This window comes from Toxorhynchites rutilus, chromosome 3 (assembly GCF_029784135.1).
Source record: "Toxorhynchites rutilus septentrionalis strain SRP chromosome 3, ASM2978413v1, whole genome shotgun sequence".
Lineage (NCBI taxonomy): Eukaryota > Metazoa > Arthropoda > Insecta > Diptera > Culicidae > Toxorhynchites > Toxorhynchites rutilus.
Genome location: NC_073746.1, coordinates 223,816,130 through 223,833,303, shown reverse-complemented (window position 1 = coordinate 223,833,303; position 17,174 = coordinate 223,816,130). Strand labels below are relative to the sequence as shown.

At 40.1% G+C, this 17,174-nt stretch overlaps 1 protein-coding gene across 1 annotated transcript in view; it reads left to right on the top strand.

Annotated features, from left to right (window-relative positions):
• LOC129777616 (uncharacterized) overlaps positions 1-17,174 on the top strand; it is an 83,473-nt gene that overhangs the window by 22,375 nt on the left and 43,924 nt on the right. Inside the window, exons 2-8 of the mRNA XM_055783990.1 lie at positions 3,610-3,729; positions 3,900-4,093; positions 11,187-11,325; positions 11,454-11,603; positions 11,667-11,810; positions 11,927-12,139; positions 12,229-12,479. Coding sequence (XP_055639965.1) covers positions 3,610-3,729; positions 3,900-4,093; positions 11,187-11,325; positions 11,454-11,603; positions 11,667-11,810; positions 11,927-12,139; positions 12,229-12,479 — 1,211 coding nt within the window. The remainder of the gene's footprint in view (positions 1-3,609; positions 3,730-3,899; positions 4,094-11,186; positions 11,326-11,453; positions 11,604-11,666; positions 11,811-11,926; positions 12,140-12,228; positions 12,480-17,174) is intronic.

The following is a 17,174-nucleotide window of genomic DNA, read 5'->3' as shown; positions in this document are numbered from 1 at the left end:
ATTTTTAATTTTTTTATATTTTTCCAGAGTATTATTTAAAAAAAAACTCCCCAATTCCATACAATTAGTTCCTACACAGTTGAAATATACTAGGAGTGGCCAAAGTGTCGACCGTGGTCATCTGGTCGCCCACCCATTTGATATGCACACATTTCTAAATTCACATTTACAAAGAACATAATACCGAACGTCAGTTCTAAAACCTAAGAGGGCCAAACCATTTAGAGCCCCCGCAGACTACAGACTTTTGTCGTCCGATAGATTGGTCGGACAACTTAATCAGTATGGAGCGATATGCATATGCGCACACTACACCGGTTCAGTACAGGCCGATAGAAAAGTTTGATAGGCTTCCCGATTGCATTCAAACTATTCTGTCGCTCAACTATCGCCCGTCCGTTTAATCAGTACAGACATGCATCGATCTACGCACACACGACGATTCTTTATCGGCCGATATTTCAATTCGCTCTCAATTTTGGCATCCGACATACGTGCCGTGCGAATCACTGAGAGTGGGATGCGCCCAATGCTCTCTATTTTTTTTTTTATTTTCTTTCGCCGTTCTCTTTTCCGTTATCAAACACAAATTAAATACTTTATTTCGAGAATATTCGGCCAACAGTTGGCTAGTGTGCGCACTCTTGACCAACCCGACTGTTTGGTTGGCTCGGTGTGCGCACTAGCAACCCAACCCGACCAAACTATCGGCTGAAAAAAGTCTGCAGTGTGCGAGGACTCATAGGCGGCTCGCACACCGGAGCAATAAGAAACTAGCAAACTGCAATACGCAATATGCAACAGGCAACATATTTTGTTGTTCTTCGCATACCAGAGCAATAAAAACCCCTGACATTATGCAAATTTTTCAAAATATGGACGATAAGTTGCTCTTCAACCGACACGCCGTGTTGCTAGCGATATGTGTTGCTCTGTAAAGGCGACAGCGATATCGTATTGCGTCGGTGTGCGAGATCAACAAAGATTAAATGGGAAAATCCATTGGCGATAATATTGCTTATTGCATGTTGACAGTTGCTAGTTGCTTATTGCTCCGGTGTGCGAGCCGCCTTAGGGTTTAGAACTGACGCTCGCTATGATCAGCAACCTCTAATCTGCAATGTAAGGCGTCATGATTTTGGACCCCCTATCCCTCTACGTAACGCAATTTCTTATCACTAATACACAGTGAGTTACGAGACCTTGAACCCCTCCCCCTCCCTTTCGCGTTACGTAGTTTGAGCACGACGCCTAAACTACCTAACTACTTTTGTTAACTTATCAAAATGGTTTCATACCAATAGACATTTCATGTAAGGGTCAGTTTTCATTGTCAATTTATTGAACTGAACTTATATTTACTTATATTTACACTTACAGTTTTGAGGCTTATGGTTTTAATGTATGGGAAAATGTGATCTTCGTGATGATTTCCATAAAAAAATAACTTTTTAAAAACCGAAAAATCGCCCAAGTTTTCAAAAAAAAAAATATGCCAAATGTCTTAGAATCGCATGAAACGTCGAGATTTACTGTTATCTCAAAAAAAAAAGTTTTGATCAAAAATTGACTTTTTCTAGTTGGCCATTACCATTGACACTCTGATGTGTATCTATGACATATTGAATAAAGCATATTCTAATTCAATACTTACCTGATGAATGATTTTGATAGACCGATGTCTATCTTTTAAACCACTTGAGTCAAATAACATCAACGATTATGTATCAGCAAATTGTTCTTTGAAGTTGGTTCTAAAATAGACACATTTATTGAAAAAAAACATTCAGAATCCTTTTTCCACTAGTGACAATTATTTAAAAATCCTATATTGTAAACGTGTGCAAAGTTTCTTCGGAATTGAAGATGGCCGCAAGAAAGATTTCGAATATTCCAAGCTCATACTGAAATACATCACTCATTCCTGAAATATGCGCTTAGAAAAATTCCCCTCAGTATGTATCTTCGCGACAGTTATTAATAATGATATAGCAATATTATCTGGTGACGTATGAAAGAATACCGAAACCTCGATTGTTTTGATCATTCGTTCACTTCAATCGGAGTTATATTTTTATGCATATTACGGTAATTTATGTAGGTATATACATCTGTGTTTCGTTCCTCCTTCTCTGTTTCCCTTCATGCCGTGGAGAATTCCAAAGAGCGTATAATGAGTTGTCTGGTTCCAATGTGCACGAGTTCAACTTTTTACCAGTCGGTTTATCATTCTACCTTCTGCGAAGTTTCTGTTATGAAGTTTATGTGAACCGATGTGGGGTGCTATTTTTTTTTGCTTTAGTATTGTACCGAAACATTGCGACTTGGTGCTCGTTGAAATTTTTGATGCTATTATAGTTTTCGGTTTTTCTGTCGGCCTGGTAACTAAACGTTTGCTGGCGGCAGCATTTGTTGCATAGCGCCCGAAGTTAGAAATTGTTGACTGACCTATTATCGAGTGGGGCTAATAAAGTTTTTATAAATAGCTGAATAAATAGATGAATGGAGCGAACTGTAACAGAATTATTCAGAAAAAGAGATACAGAAATGAATATTCCACGCGGTTGCCGGACATCCAATATTTTCGGAAGTTATGACAAATATCAGTACAGCGTTTGCGAGTGGAAGAACCTGGATAGAAGAAGATGTTTAGGTCAAATGGAAATGGAAAACGTTCACATGTATTCTGAAGATGAAAAATTGAATATTTCTACTTCAGTTCAATAATTCTCATATAGTTATCCTACAATGGACCCATGGATTACAGGAATGGCGCTACCCGTCGATGTTTCAGTAGTGACAAAGAAGTAATGTCACAACACTTACTCTTTGTTTAAATGGTGATTTATCTTGCACACTTAATTTTGTATTTTAGGACCATCCTTCCCTCATACTTATTAATTTAAGGAAATATGTGCAAACCATTAATTCTGATATGAAATTCCAGAATGATTGTGCACTGATGACTTTGAGATGTCAATACCATAAACTTATATTGGCGATTAAATTACTAGAAGCATAAGCATGAAGTAAATAAACCCAGCCCTACACAGGCAAAAAGCTATCCCTATTTACGATTTTCTCAGATATTCTTTACTAGTTTATCGACTGAGCAGAACCATCCGCTATGTCATTATGTGAAGTAGTAATTTATCTTGTTGATGTATTGGAACTGAGCCAACGTCCACACCATCATACTGGAAGCAATGAAATAGAGTAGAGAAGAAAAAAACAGGTCACAGCTTCCGCTCTAATGTGCGCGATAAAAAACGAACACAGCGTGGGATGTGTGGATAATATAGCAAGTTGCCAAGTTCACCGCGACAGTCATATCGATGACATTAAACAAAACTTCAGGGACCAGCAAGCATTCATCAATTATAGTAGGCGTCGGTACGGCGCACGGAAATCTCGATGATTTATGTTGACGTGTAACATCATGTGTAACATGATGATATGTTGACTTTGACTTATGCAATTTGAATGGTTTAATGGTTATTCTTGTTAAAACAAACAATGGCTGGAATTTTGTAAAGTCCAACCTTGTTGAATATTAGAAAAGTTTCCGTTTTATGTATGCTCATAAAATTTATGTTTGTTTATCTTTAGGTCTTCTATCGAGCACATTACGTGCATTCCGGCAAATGAGTTGCGAAGACCAGTTTTTGACTTTATCCTGTCCCGAAGGAACCAGCGTAAGCGTGGAGCTTGTGCAGTATGGAAAAAGAGGTAAGCATCAAGTGTTTCCGCAATAAACTTGTATCTTGGAATTTCATTTATTAAATTCTCCCATCGAACACCCACCGTGTGTGCCGTCGTCCGACAGCTTCCTCCCATATCCGTTCCACAAAGGATTAACCTATCTCATATCGTTATTACGTTATGTTTCGTTTTCTTAGAAGAAAATTCCTCACTGCTATGCTCCTTCACCGGCGGTACGGATAGTCGGTATTTCTCCGAATCGACGACTTTGATGGCGGACATGCCTTTCGTCCTGGGGAATATGACATTCTCCCTGGTGGAACCGAACATCAACGAGACTGTTCTGCTCGACAAAGCGCGGAGCAAGTGTATACAGAGCCATATATTACAGGTAAAGTTAACACAATTGTTGCGTAGAGAGCGGGAACAAGAAGGACTAATGACAAATGTTCCATTGGTACTGCTTCCGGAGACGAACATTAAATATGTAGAATTTAGTTGTTGCTTGAAGGAATCATGTTCAATGTCAAATGTGAAGAACAAATTCCTACATATCATCAAACAAAATTAAAATTAATTTAAAGATTGAAATTTTAAATTATTCAAACATAAAAATATAACCATAGCAAGTTAACTGTATGTTTATTTCCAATATTCAAAATTGGTTGTTATAAGTAGCTGTTCATGCAGAAAAGGATCTTTTCTAGTTGAGGTTAAATCACGGATGTCCTACCGCACTGAAGCCATTTTTCAGACATAGTAAAATCGAATTATCATCTTCTCCAATCGGCGTAACATACCATAGCCGATACACACTTCACTAATTATGAGGCGGAGCGAAATGGGTTGATGGTGTGATTGAATCAAAAGATAAGTAGTCCTTTCATCGAGCAACTTTAATTTCATTATAAAGAGAAATTTAGGAAACAACTTCTTTTGTACATTGATGTCGCGAGTGGGCGGAAATGACGAAGAACACTGAGAATCATATTTCGACTAATGATAACAGCAGAACTTTTAGTATTTTGACAAGGGTTCAGCTTTCAATCCACATCATATTCGGCAACTTGTCTTGACATGAAGATATACATATCGTGTAACATGAGCTCCTACTAATTATATTTAATATTGTTGCGATGTGCATTCATATTCACATGCAAAAAAAAACATTCGCAATCAAAGATATCTGTTATGACTTTCCAGGAAAATAATTTGGAAAATAATCCTAATTGGGTTCATGTATCATGAAAAAAGGGATTCCTTACCCATGATTAAATTTTTTCATATATACATCTCACACGTAATCGAAAATGGAGGCAAATATTCCGAGGAAGGCCAAGATCAAAACAACAGCGATTGAGGATTGAGGATTCCAATCGATCTAAATAACGCCTATGGCTATCCCTCTCACGCGCCAATATCAAAGTTATAAAATGCGGAGGAGAAATCAAACAAAGCATTTACTCTGTAATCCCCCAAAAACATGATAGATCACCTCACGTTGGCCCAATCCATCATTTGCTTCCACTGGAATGTGGAGCACTAATCTAATATAGTCCAAATCCAGCTTTGTGTTTCAGATGATATATGAGCCGTTACTTCGCAACGATAGGGAAATCGACCCTTGATGACGAAAAATGTAATCGTAAATCAGTACAGTGCGAGTTGATGGGAATGCGATGAACGTCATTCCGCATTTATATGTAGACATGTGTGACGGGAAATTTATGTGACGGAGAAGAAATGGATTTTAAAATCATTTCTAATGTTTGTTTTAGTATATGCTCACAGATTTATCACTTTAAAATGTTTTTTTTTCTATACGAATTTACTCTACATTCTTACATTTTTTTCAAGATAGTTTTAATTTTAAACTAACATTTCACAGAATCAAGAAATATCACCCAGATTGTGATTAGCCAGAACATGATTCATCGGAAAATCGGGTGGCAATTTCCTTGTTGTGGAAATATTTATGGTGGAGTGAACCTGTCATTTGGAAATTCAGAGCAAACCAGAGCATACGATATGATCAATACCGTGACCAGTGCAGGTACAGATTTATCTGAAGCGGTACAGATTTTTTCGTTATTTTTGGTACAGATTATGTACGGTACAGAGTACATATTTTTGTAAAGAGGGACAGATTGGTTTCTTTCCACATGTGAAAATTCTTACATTTGAACAAAACAACATTAAGATACATGTTGCGACGATTACGAGCACATTCGTTAGACCCCTCGTTGCCACAGTTGACCCCAACGATACCGTTGCTGGCGAGATAGATAGGATCTGATCGGCCATCATTCATAAACCAAATTGAACACAAGGTACACCAGTTTCTAGTTTATATTATATTTATGCGCAATTTTTGAAGTTTATAGTTTCGTAACAATTTCTTGAAGTCGTTCTAGGAACATTTACAATTACACATTTGTTGGATAGGAGAAAAATTGGAGGTTAAACTAGATGTAAGTAATCATTGTAATTAATGGTAGTCGGCTGAATAAATGCTTTCAGCTTTTAGCATTTTCCATCTCGAACAAAGGTGAATTCGCTCAGGAGAATTCCGAAATTTACTCTTCCAACAAAACTAAAAGATCTAACCGGATCCGAAAGATGCAAGATGACAACCAGAATAACTGTCGTGCATGTGGTGAGGCCGACAATAGCCGGATGGTTGCTTGCGATAAGTGCGAAGTTTGGTGGCACTTCGACTGCGTAGGAGTTGGAGAAAGCATCTGCGAGAAGGATTTTATCTGTCAGGAGTGTGTCCCTGGAGAGAAAGAACCCGATGCCACAAAAAACGCACCTAAACCACCTAACGTCACCGGCTCGGACGTCGGATCGTCTGCCAGCAGCACCCGAAACAGAACGAAGCTTCGCCTGTTGAAACTACAGGAACAGAAGGCAATAATGAAACGACAGTTGGAACCGGAACAAGCTGAGCAGCGGAGACGCCACGAAGCGGAAAGACTCCTGAAGGAAAACGAAGTGGAGAGGAAACAACTCGAAATCGATGAGCAGTTTTTGCTGGAAAAGTACCGCGCGTTAGAAGAGGAGTGCGACGACGAATGTAACGACCAAAAAAGCCGGAAATCAGTTCAGAGCAGCATCAGTAAAGTCAACCGATGGCAGGCACAACATCTAGGGGGTATAGTTAACTCTACCTTAACCACCCAAGAAACAGTTCCAGTTTTGGAGTCGACTACGACAGCTGTCGTCCAGGTTCCAACGCATTCCAAAGCGCACCAGCCAGTGGCAAACGCTACAACCGTTACGAGTGTCTTCAAACCAACAATCTTCGAGACCGCCCCAATCGCGACAACATCGGCATCCAACAGTAGGAGCGCTGGTGTAGTAGCAGTGCAATCGAGCCACTCGAGAGTTCCAGTTTCCACATCGAGTTCATCCGTACCGGTGTTTCCGAAGAATACGATGCCACGACCAACTCCTGCTATGAATGGTGCACTCAATCAGATCAGTCATCCTGAGAATAGTACCACCCATCATTTGAGAGGATTACTGAATCGAACTTCTAAACAATATCCGTTAGGGTTTCCACAAATAAGCAATGAGAACATCAACTATAGAAGCCAGGTGAAAGGTATTATGTCAGGAGAACCACATTATTCGCGAGGCAATATGATACCTGTAAAGGAAATGTATCAGGGCAGTAACGATAATCCGTTAAAAGGAGTAAATATCTCGCAAGGTAGTACGATGCCTGAACAGGAATGCCGTCGCAACTGAATGTGCATTATCCTCCCGTAGTTCATCTACCGTTGTTAAACGAAATGGGGCCCACACCCCGACAGCTGGCTGCGCGTCAGGTAATGTTAAAGGAGCTTTCTACGTTCTCAGGGAACCCGGAAGAATGGCCTTTATTTATAAGTTCGTTCACCAATTCCACTAATGCCTGTGGGTTCACGAATGCGGAGAACCTGATGCGATTGCATCGATGTCTACGAGGACCCGCTTTAGACGCTGTACGGAGTAGGCTTTTGATTCCGGATTCTGTTCCGCAAGTAATATCCACACTGCAGCCTTTATATGGGAGGCCGGAAATATTAGTGTATGCTTTGTTGAAGAAGGTTCGCGAAGTTCCAGCACCAAAGCCCGATAAAATCGAGACGCTCATCGGATTCGGAATGGCGGTTCAGAATATCTACGACCACCTTCATGTTAGTAATCAGGAGGCACATTTGAACAACCCTACGTTGCTTTATGAATTGGTGGAAAAGCTGCCGGCCAATCTTAAGTTGGACTGGGCAATGGTCAACAACCGGGAGCAGATCTTCGAACGTTCGCTGCGTACATGTCCACTATAGTATCTGCAGCCACGGAAGTTACTCTGACAGTGGACCAAAAGCCGAGTCAATCGAAGCACGACAGATCAAAGGAAAAGGATTTCTGGAAGCTCACAGTCAACCCAAGCCCATGGGAAGTAGTCCTATGGGGAAGCAGTGCCTCGTGTGTCAAGATCCCTCGCACAAAGTAAGGGATTGTACTAGATTTCAGAAGATGGATGTCGGCAATCGATGGAAATTGGTACAGAAGTTATCGCTGTGTCGCAAGTGTTTATTTTCGCACGGCAAGCGAAAGCTTGCGCGAATTAGTGAAGCATTATTTTTCGCTGGATAATATGGTGGTGTCTGTGAAACGAAACGTAGAGTCCGACGAAGATCAGCGAGCGAGGCGAATTTTGCAAAACACTACACAACGTGTTGGCTTTCGTTTTGAAATCGGCTTGCTGTGGAAGTACGATAACTTCGAATTTCCCGACAGCTATTTCATGGCTGTCCGAAGACTGGAATGTCTGGAGCGAAGAATGAAAGCGAATCCCGAACTATGTGTTGGTGTGAATAAACAAATAGAAGAATATAAAAGAAAAGGATACATCGTAAAGGCAACTGAAGAAGACCTGATTACTGCGGATCCTCGAAAAGTTTGGCATTTGCCATTAGGTGTGGTCATGTCAAAAAAAGCCGGGCACAATCCGCATTTTCTGTGATGCGGCCGCGAGAGTGGACGGAGTGAGTCTAAATACGATGCTAATTAAAGGACCTGACTTACTACTGCTTACTGCTCCCTTGGCCGAGTGGTTAGCGTCATAACTAACATGCCGGGTGTTCGGGTTCGATTCCCGTTCTGGTCGGGGGAATTTTTCGTCAAAGAAATTTCCTCCGACTTGCACTGTGATCACGCGTATTCTAGAGCTTGCCACTCATAATGCATTCAAGGCGTGTTATTTGGCATAGAAATCTCAACTAAGTACAAATAAAAATGACGCAAGTAATACTACGTTGAGACGGCGAAGTTCCTCTAGGAACGTTAGTGCCATTGAAGAAGAAGAAAGACTTACTAGTACCCTTGAAGTCGGTTCTGACCGGTTTCCGCGAACGGAGAGTAGCGGTTTCTTCATTCAGGTAACCATTACATTCGGGTAAATGCTGCATTCGGGTAAACGTTTCATTCGGGCAAATGTCCATTCGGGTATGTGTTACATTCGGGTAAATGTGCTTCGGGTAAACGTGTTTTGGGTGAATGGTATTCGGGTGAATGGAACACAACCATTTTTATCACGTCAATTCACCATTCCTAGTAAAAGTTATGGTTTCTGTTTTAATTTACCCCGAATTTCAACTTGCCCCGGTGTACTTTATAATTGCGCTATCTATTGGCGAAATTAACATTTTTACTCATAATTCGAATAACAACTTTGATATTTTTTCATGTCTTTGGAAGGCAACAAAAATGGAAATGTTTTTGCACCTAATGACAGCTTGATTAATAAGCTACCACTTACCATCAATTTTATTCAATTTTGTATAGCTATATTGGGTAAAAAAGTCGACTTAAAGCAGCTATGTGCGGAAAATGCATAACCTAACAAATATCAAAACCTTATTAAATATAAAAATGTGTGAACTATTATACTTTGATAAAAGTACACACATTATGATGCAGGAAAAAACACCTTTCCATTGAACCTGTCCAATGTTCGATTCTGGGTTTTTGTCATTTCCCGGAAAACGGAAGATCGGAAAAAAATTATGAAGCTTTATGAGATTCAATTAATGAAAACAAGGGTTGTTCTAGGAAGAGCTCAATATTAAAAATTAACGTCCTTTCTACGGGTCGTACTTGAACAGCTTCAGACTATTACTCGAAATTATTCTGATTGTTGTGCGCCATTGAAACCTCACATGATGAATCGTATTGATAATTAAAAGTACACCATAAATATGCCCAAATGTTCGGAATTTCTGGGAATTGGTCAAAATCAATTCCGTTTAGTACATGTTAATTCCGTGTATAAGTCGCAGTTAATCCGTATATGTGCTTCCTATAGTAAAGTTTTTCTACTCAGCATTATGGCATCAGTGTTCCAATATTAGGTCGTGACAGTAAGCTGTTGAATTCTGTGATAATTCTAAATTGAATTATTAGCAATATATCGTTTGGAACAAAAATACCAATGGTACACTCTTTTGTCACGTTTGTGAAATATGAAAATTTGGATTGGTAGAAACAGGAACCCGAACCGGTTTGTGAACTGTAGTCGCTCTGGAATGCGGGGAGGTGACAATTTTGGTCGCTTTCAACATTTGTGACAAAATTTCGATTCAAACCTTTCTGGTGGAGATTTATTGCGCCCATTGCGCCCGTGTCCTTCGGTGATATACTTTTTTGAGCTGATTTATGCGAAACTCTGTTCCAGATTCCGCTTTCCATTTTTTGTTTTCGAAGGGGACGTTTTTTATCCTATTTTGCAACCGACAGCAACCATTCGCAAAGCCCGATGGCCGCCGCGAGCCTTGATCTTTAAAGTGAAAAGGGCCGTATACACGGGACGAATGTGTGAGATTTGCTATCTGTACGAGAGGGGAAAAAATGGTTTGCTACAATAAAGAAAAAAGAGACGTGGAAATAATTGCTCGACCTTCGGCGAGCACTCAGATCTGGCTTACATAGTTCATTAGCAGTGATTAATACGGGTAGGCCTGCATAATGTTAGGGTCGTTATTTTCTTTCTCACATCCTAATTCGGCGAAATGTAGTATTATCAGTGTACGCACGGAGCCCAAGATGAAACGATATGAAAAATGTGATTCTTTTCACAAATTTCAATTTTAAACAAGCGCTGGTCAACGGTCGTTAATTTCCTAATCAATTTTGTATTTAATATTCAGTAGATGGATTTTCAGTCTTAGGTTTACTCAATCGAAATCAATCAACAGACTGTTATCATATAATTGATACATATATTCGTAACTTCCGCAATGCAGTAAACAATCACACCAACGCATATAAATAAATCTAATCATTAATAATTACCCTATTCCATCAAGTTGTAGAGAAACTCTTGCCGCCCCATGTTTAACTTGTGGGTTATCTATAATTGATGCTCATCTACTGTTACACACATAAATTTACGACGGTAGCACAAAATGCCAGTGACTAATAGAATTAACTTTCAGTACTCCATCCTGCAAATTGTGGTAGAGGCCTGCCAGAAGAAACGCAAATGTACATTCCGAGCCACGCCAAAAGCGTTCGACAGCGCTCCGTGCCCTGGCATCCACAAGATGGTGGAAGTGAGCTACAAATGTAGACCATGTAAGCTATTCTTTCCCTCCTGATCGTCCAAATTGATACATTCATTAAAATAATGTTTTTTTGTTTCCGTTTCCATATTTCGCTTTCATGCGTTCCTTCCCGAAAACGGAATCCTAATTGAAACACAGTCGAGTTTCGGAGTCTGATTGCTTGCGAGAAGGATGTGATACGATTGGTCTGTGGTCGTTATACCCGTATTGCCATCTACAGTGCCAGCTTCGGCCACACGGCCTACGAAAGCTCGCACTGCTCGCAGACGGCAGGCTCCAAAGAAGAAAGTAAGTAAACAAGACGTAATTGGGCGCCGTCCTCTTGAGTTAAAATTACCGTTGACTTTGTAGCTTGCCTGTCAACCCACACGAGCCTCACTCTAACCGAAATTTGCCAGGGAAGGCGCAAGTGTACAGTGGCGGTTGAAGGGTCCACCTTCGGGCAACCTTGTCCTGCCAACGTTCGGGTTTCGCTGAAAGTTGTTTACGCATGTGGTAAGTTTCTCATAATACTTCGTTCCGACCACAATGGTCTATTATGCTTCTGATGGAATTGTGCTCTTTTCTTGACGCTTTTTATATTGCATGTGCCTTTTACCGACTCTCAACAGTTTCGAGAAATGTGTTCAGAGATCGTTACATTACCCCGCTAGAGGATGATGAATTAGACCAACAATTTGAGCTCAACGAACTGTATGATGATGAATACACTCCCGCCCCCAATCAGGTGGACGACTCTTCCAGTGACCAGATGAGCCATAAATTCTCAGATGAGCTCGAGGCAACCGTGAAGGCTGAAAATATTCTCACTCAAAGCAAGAACGGTAAGTTTAATTGGGGAATTATTGCTCTCAATCCATCATTAAATAATCAACGCCATTACGACTCGTATATCCGGTCTCTGTCCATACAGCCAATGTCGATTCCCAGTCCGATAATCGTCTGCTAGTGATCGTCGTGGTAATTGTATTCTTCGGATGCTGCCTATCCATCGGGGCATTAGTGGCTTACAAAATAAGATTACTATCATCAACGGACAATGTGTGCATCAAGCATTCGGAATCGAGTGATCCGCAGTCCAATACGAACAGCAACGGACCGAATGATGACTTTGATTTGGTGGAATGCGTAGCGGAAACTATTCCCGTAGCGGTTAAAATGAAGGTAGGAGCAATTGAGTTATTCTATCGATTCAGCTTTAGTTTCGAATAGTCCTGTGCACACGCCTCCCGGTATGCAGTGCATAATTTATGGTGCAGTATTGTGTATTAGCTCCGAGTTCCGATGCTGTGTGCAAAGTAATTCTTATATGGTAGGCAAACCATTGAACTCCCCGTTTCAGGCCTAGCGAATGTTATTTGTCATCGCAACAATTTATAGTTCCATTTGTTTTCATCAATATATCACGCTCAAAAATATAGATGGGAATACATTTTTCAGTTGACGGCTGAGCGATGAGCCGTGTCAGTTAGAAATGTAAATAATGGGCTCAGTTGGGTATTCAGGTTAAGGAACATTTTGTAACGTGTATTAGAATCAGTAGAATATCAATAGAATGGAGGACATTCTTTCTAAAATAACATCAACAAATTGTAGGAAGTTGTTTTCAGGACTCGACCGCATTATTAACGTAAGATTTTGAAAATATTCTATCAATTTGCCTATCTATCACTTCGGGTATTGTTGCAGAATGCATCAAAATTTTAGAAATAACTTCTTCTTCTTCTTCTTTTTGGCTTTAAGAGGGTTTAAACTTTTCAGTTCATTCGCCTCTAGCTCTGAGAAGAGCCGTTGAGCACCAGTCTTGAGGAGGCTGGTGAAAAAGAAGAAAAAAAAAACAAATTCAGCGAACCTGTCTGTTCAGTTGTAAAACCGGGCGAAGGTAGGAAAGAATCCTATGCCATGTAAGATGTTTAATATAAGCTGTAACGTAATTGTATTGTTATTAATGAGTACCAAAGCAGCGACAAAGCATCGTAGAACCTAGCTCTAGATCAAAAGGGAATGTAGGGGGAGGGGTAGGTGGTGAAGATAAGGAAAGGAAAGGTAAGGAAAAGGGGTGGGATAGAGTGGGAAGGAATGATGTGATGTTGGATGATTTATAAATGTAGTTAAATTTAATGGTGTTAGTAAAATGCTGGATAAGAATGAATTAGTGTGGTTAGAATTTTTTTTTATTAAATCGTTTATTTTTACTGGCTCAGTTACATAAGTTTAAATGAGCCAAACTCCTGACTGTATTGTTACAAGTATATATAAACATTTTTCCTTAATTCTAATGTTAATGGTGTAGAAAACCGATTACTCGCGGTCTACTCGAGTTTAGAAGGGTTGACAAATTTTCTTCAGGAAAAGGAAGGGATAAAAGGATATGTTGACAATGTTCACTCTCACATTCACACTCACATTCATTACACTCAATTCTTAAGCCTATCTTATATCTAATATGTTTTTACATTTCACCTTATTCTATTGTTAATAAGAAGGGATTTGATTTCTCGCGAAGGAAAAGGAAAAGGAGAATATAAGGATATAAGGACAATCAGACACGAAATGGTTAGAATTGAGTAAAAAAAATAATAATATGTTTAAAAGGTATGCTGTTTGATTATATAGTACTGCTGCATATGCTGGAAAAAGTTAATTTGTGAGTTATATATGGAAGATGTTTATGTTTATATATTTTTATTTGTTTTAATATTTTTGTATGTTTTATGTTTATAGATGCATACACATACATACGCCAATTTATTTGTTAGATTGTAATTTTGTACATATACCTGTGCATGCATGCGCATGTACATGTATACATATATATATACATTTTATTTATTTATATCTACATGTATATGCATACGCGGCGGTGAAGTGACTAACTGAAATAAGAATGTATTTTAGATTTCACCAAAGAAGCCGGTTTCTTTCAGAAACGCAATTAGATTGGTTTCCTGTGTCTCATCTCTACTGAGAATATCTCGGAGACTCTGACCTATATTGTGTCGGGCACGAGCATCTTTGGTGTGTTGGCATTCTAGTAGAAGATGCCTAACTGAAACTTGGGCTGAGTTACATGCGCAAAGTGGTCTTTCGGTTTTCTCCATTAGGTGTGAGTGTGTGAAAAAAGTGTGTCCAATTCGAAGACGGGTTAGCACCCGTCTTTCTTTGCTGTTGTTTTGATCAAACCAAGGAAGCGTGGTATTTTTGATTTGATGGAGATGGGTGGGAGGGCTATTTAACCAGCCTATGTTCCAGCTTTCGCGAATTTGCTGTTTGACCCAGCGAGCTATATCAGTTCGAGGACAGGGTATAATTGGTGGTTCTATTTTGCTACTCTTACCGGCCAGTTTGTCTGCGGCTGTGTTTCCGAGGATTCCGGAATGACCAGGAACCCAACAGTAGGAGACGTTTTTTTCTGAAGCAACCTCTTCTGTCTGTATTATCCATGGGTGTCTACTGTTTCCACTGAGCAGGTCTTGAAGACAGCTAGCTGAATCGGAGAAAATTACCGTAGGAAGGTGATCATGGGTACACTCTTGTGTAGCTATTAATAGAGCAAAAGCTTCCGCATTGCGGTGGAAGAGAGAAGCTACCGGTGTATCTGTTCTCGAAAATCCCACACCCAACTCCATCGGAGTTAACAGAACCGTCTGTGTAGACCTGATGTTCGAATTTGAAGTGGGTTGCCGTGAGGTGATTGAAGCAGGCTTTCACTTTTGGTGGAAGGTCTCCCGCACGGACAGACTTGAGAAGATCAAGATTTACGTTCGGCGGTTTGACGTTCCATTTTCTTCCCGTGGCAGTTGAAAGTGCGCATATATCGGGAAGGTCCTGATTTGTGAGGTCTTTGAACCAGTTTTTAGCTCGAATTACTAATGGTACATGAGGGTCATTGTCAGGAAGTGAAAGTTGTCGGATGGCTTTACCTGTGATAATTCTTGTCACAAGGTATTTGAAAGGTAGATGGCCACTTTCCGCCATGACGGCAGAAGTGGGACTCGTGACGAAGGCTCCTGTTGCTAGCTTTATTGCTTTGGTGTAGATGGGTTTAATGGCGTTGAGTACTCTGTCCCCACCACGGCTGAAGATGCCTACTCCGTAAAGGATTTGGGGGACCAATCAGATATTGATGATTTTAAGCAGTGTTTCTCTGTGTCCAGAGGATAAACTTCCTGTAATGGACTTGAGGATATTCATTTTCCTGCTGGCGGCTTTTTTGACCAATTGAGCATGATGTAAAATGTTAAGCCTGGTATCGAAGGTAACACCCAGTATTCTGAGTGTTCTCTTCTGAGGGATTTCGGATTGATTAAGCTTTAGGACGGATTTCTTTTTGAGTGTTTTGCCAATGTGAATGAAACGGGATTTTTCTGGCGAAAATTGGAATCCTATGTGTTGGGCCCAGTTTTGTATGGAATCAATTGTACTTTGAAGTCTCTTTTTCTGTGCTAACCCAAAGGCACTGACAGAAACAAGAGTGATATCATCGGCATAAACAACAATGTTTATACTGTCGGGAATTAATTCAAAAATAGGTTGCATGGCAACATTGAAGAGTGTTGGAGAAAGGACTGAACCTTGGGGAAACCCGTTTTCAAGGATTTTCAATGAAGACTTGTGATTGTTGATGATTGTTTTAAAGGTTCTGTTTTCCAGAAACCCTTTGATGAAGAAGCCTAATCTACCACGAACCCCCCAGTTGAAAAGATCAGAACTGGGTACCTCCATGCTCGATCGAAGGCCTTGCTAAGATCGAGTGATACAACATCTGCGTGCAGATTACTTTCAGCGGCGTCGTCTAGGACTTTTTCGAGAGCTACGAGGCAGTCTTCTGTACTTTTACCCGCGCGCAGGCGTCCCAAAAGTACTGCATTTTCATTACAGTCGGTATGAAATAAAATCGAGACTCACTGTGTGCGCGCTACATTCGCATACAAGCGACAGAGCACGAATGAATAAAATAAACCTGTACTATAGCAGTCGGTGCTTCGTCGAATTTGTCTGATTTGTCGGGCCCGATCGTAGTGAGCCAAACGTACTGTTCATTTTCCATTTTTTCGTGTCTGCTACTCCATTAATTCTGTCGCTGTAACAGTCGCTCATGATGCGATGAATATCATCGGTTTACCCGAGTTACTGTCAAATTTGACTGTCGCAAGAAAAATGTCATGACCAAGAAATCGCGATCGTAAAACAAGCCTTTATTTTATGCGTTTGTGCTTTTTCACCAGAACGCTCTGGGATGTGGTTGTGAGCACAAGTTACGTATATACAGAGACAGCCGGTTCAATTTTAGATCGGCTGTATCGAGAATGATGTACTGCTGGGATAGCCGAATCAAGATAGGTACACAAATGAGCAGCAATTCATAGGAGAAAAAAGCACGGATCCCTAATGATTCTAGGCGAGAGTTTCTTTGTTAATATATTGATGATATCGGGAAATACTCAGTGTTGGGAACGTTTAGATTTATCCTCCAAGTAGGAAACTAATAATTGTGGTGACAGATTAATATATAACAATGCATTTTTGGCCTTATTTCGATCAAATCAATTTCAAATCGCCTCAATAAACACAAATGAAGCCAACTTTAAACGTTCGATCTACGCTAATTCCACCCACAACACTTCCTCTCGCATTTCTTTCAACAGATTCTCCCCTGTTGCTCACTTGCTCTCCACATATGATAGCCGCGTCATCGACCAACAAATATTTTTTTTTCATTTCGGAATATGCTGCAGAATTCACCAGAAACTGAAAATTATCTTCCGTTTCAAAGCCTACAACCTATAGTTTGCGAATGAGAAAATGAATAAAATACTGGTGAATAAAGAACACACTTTTGTAAGCGAACGACGTTGC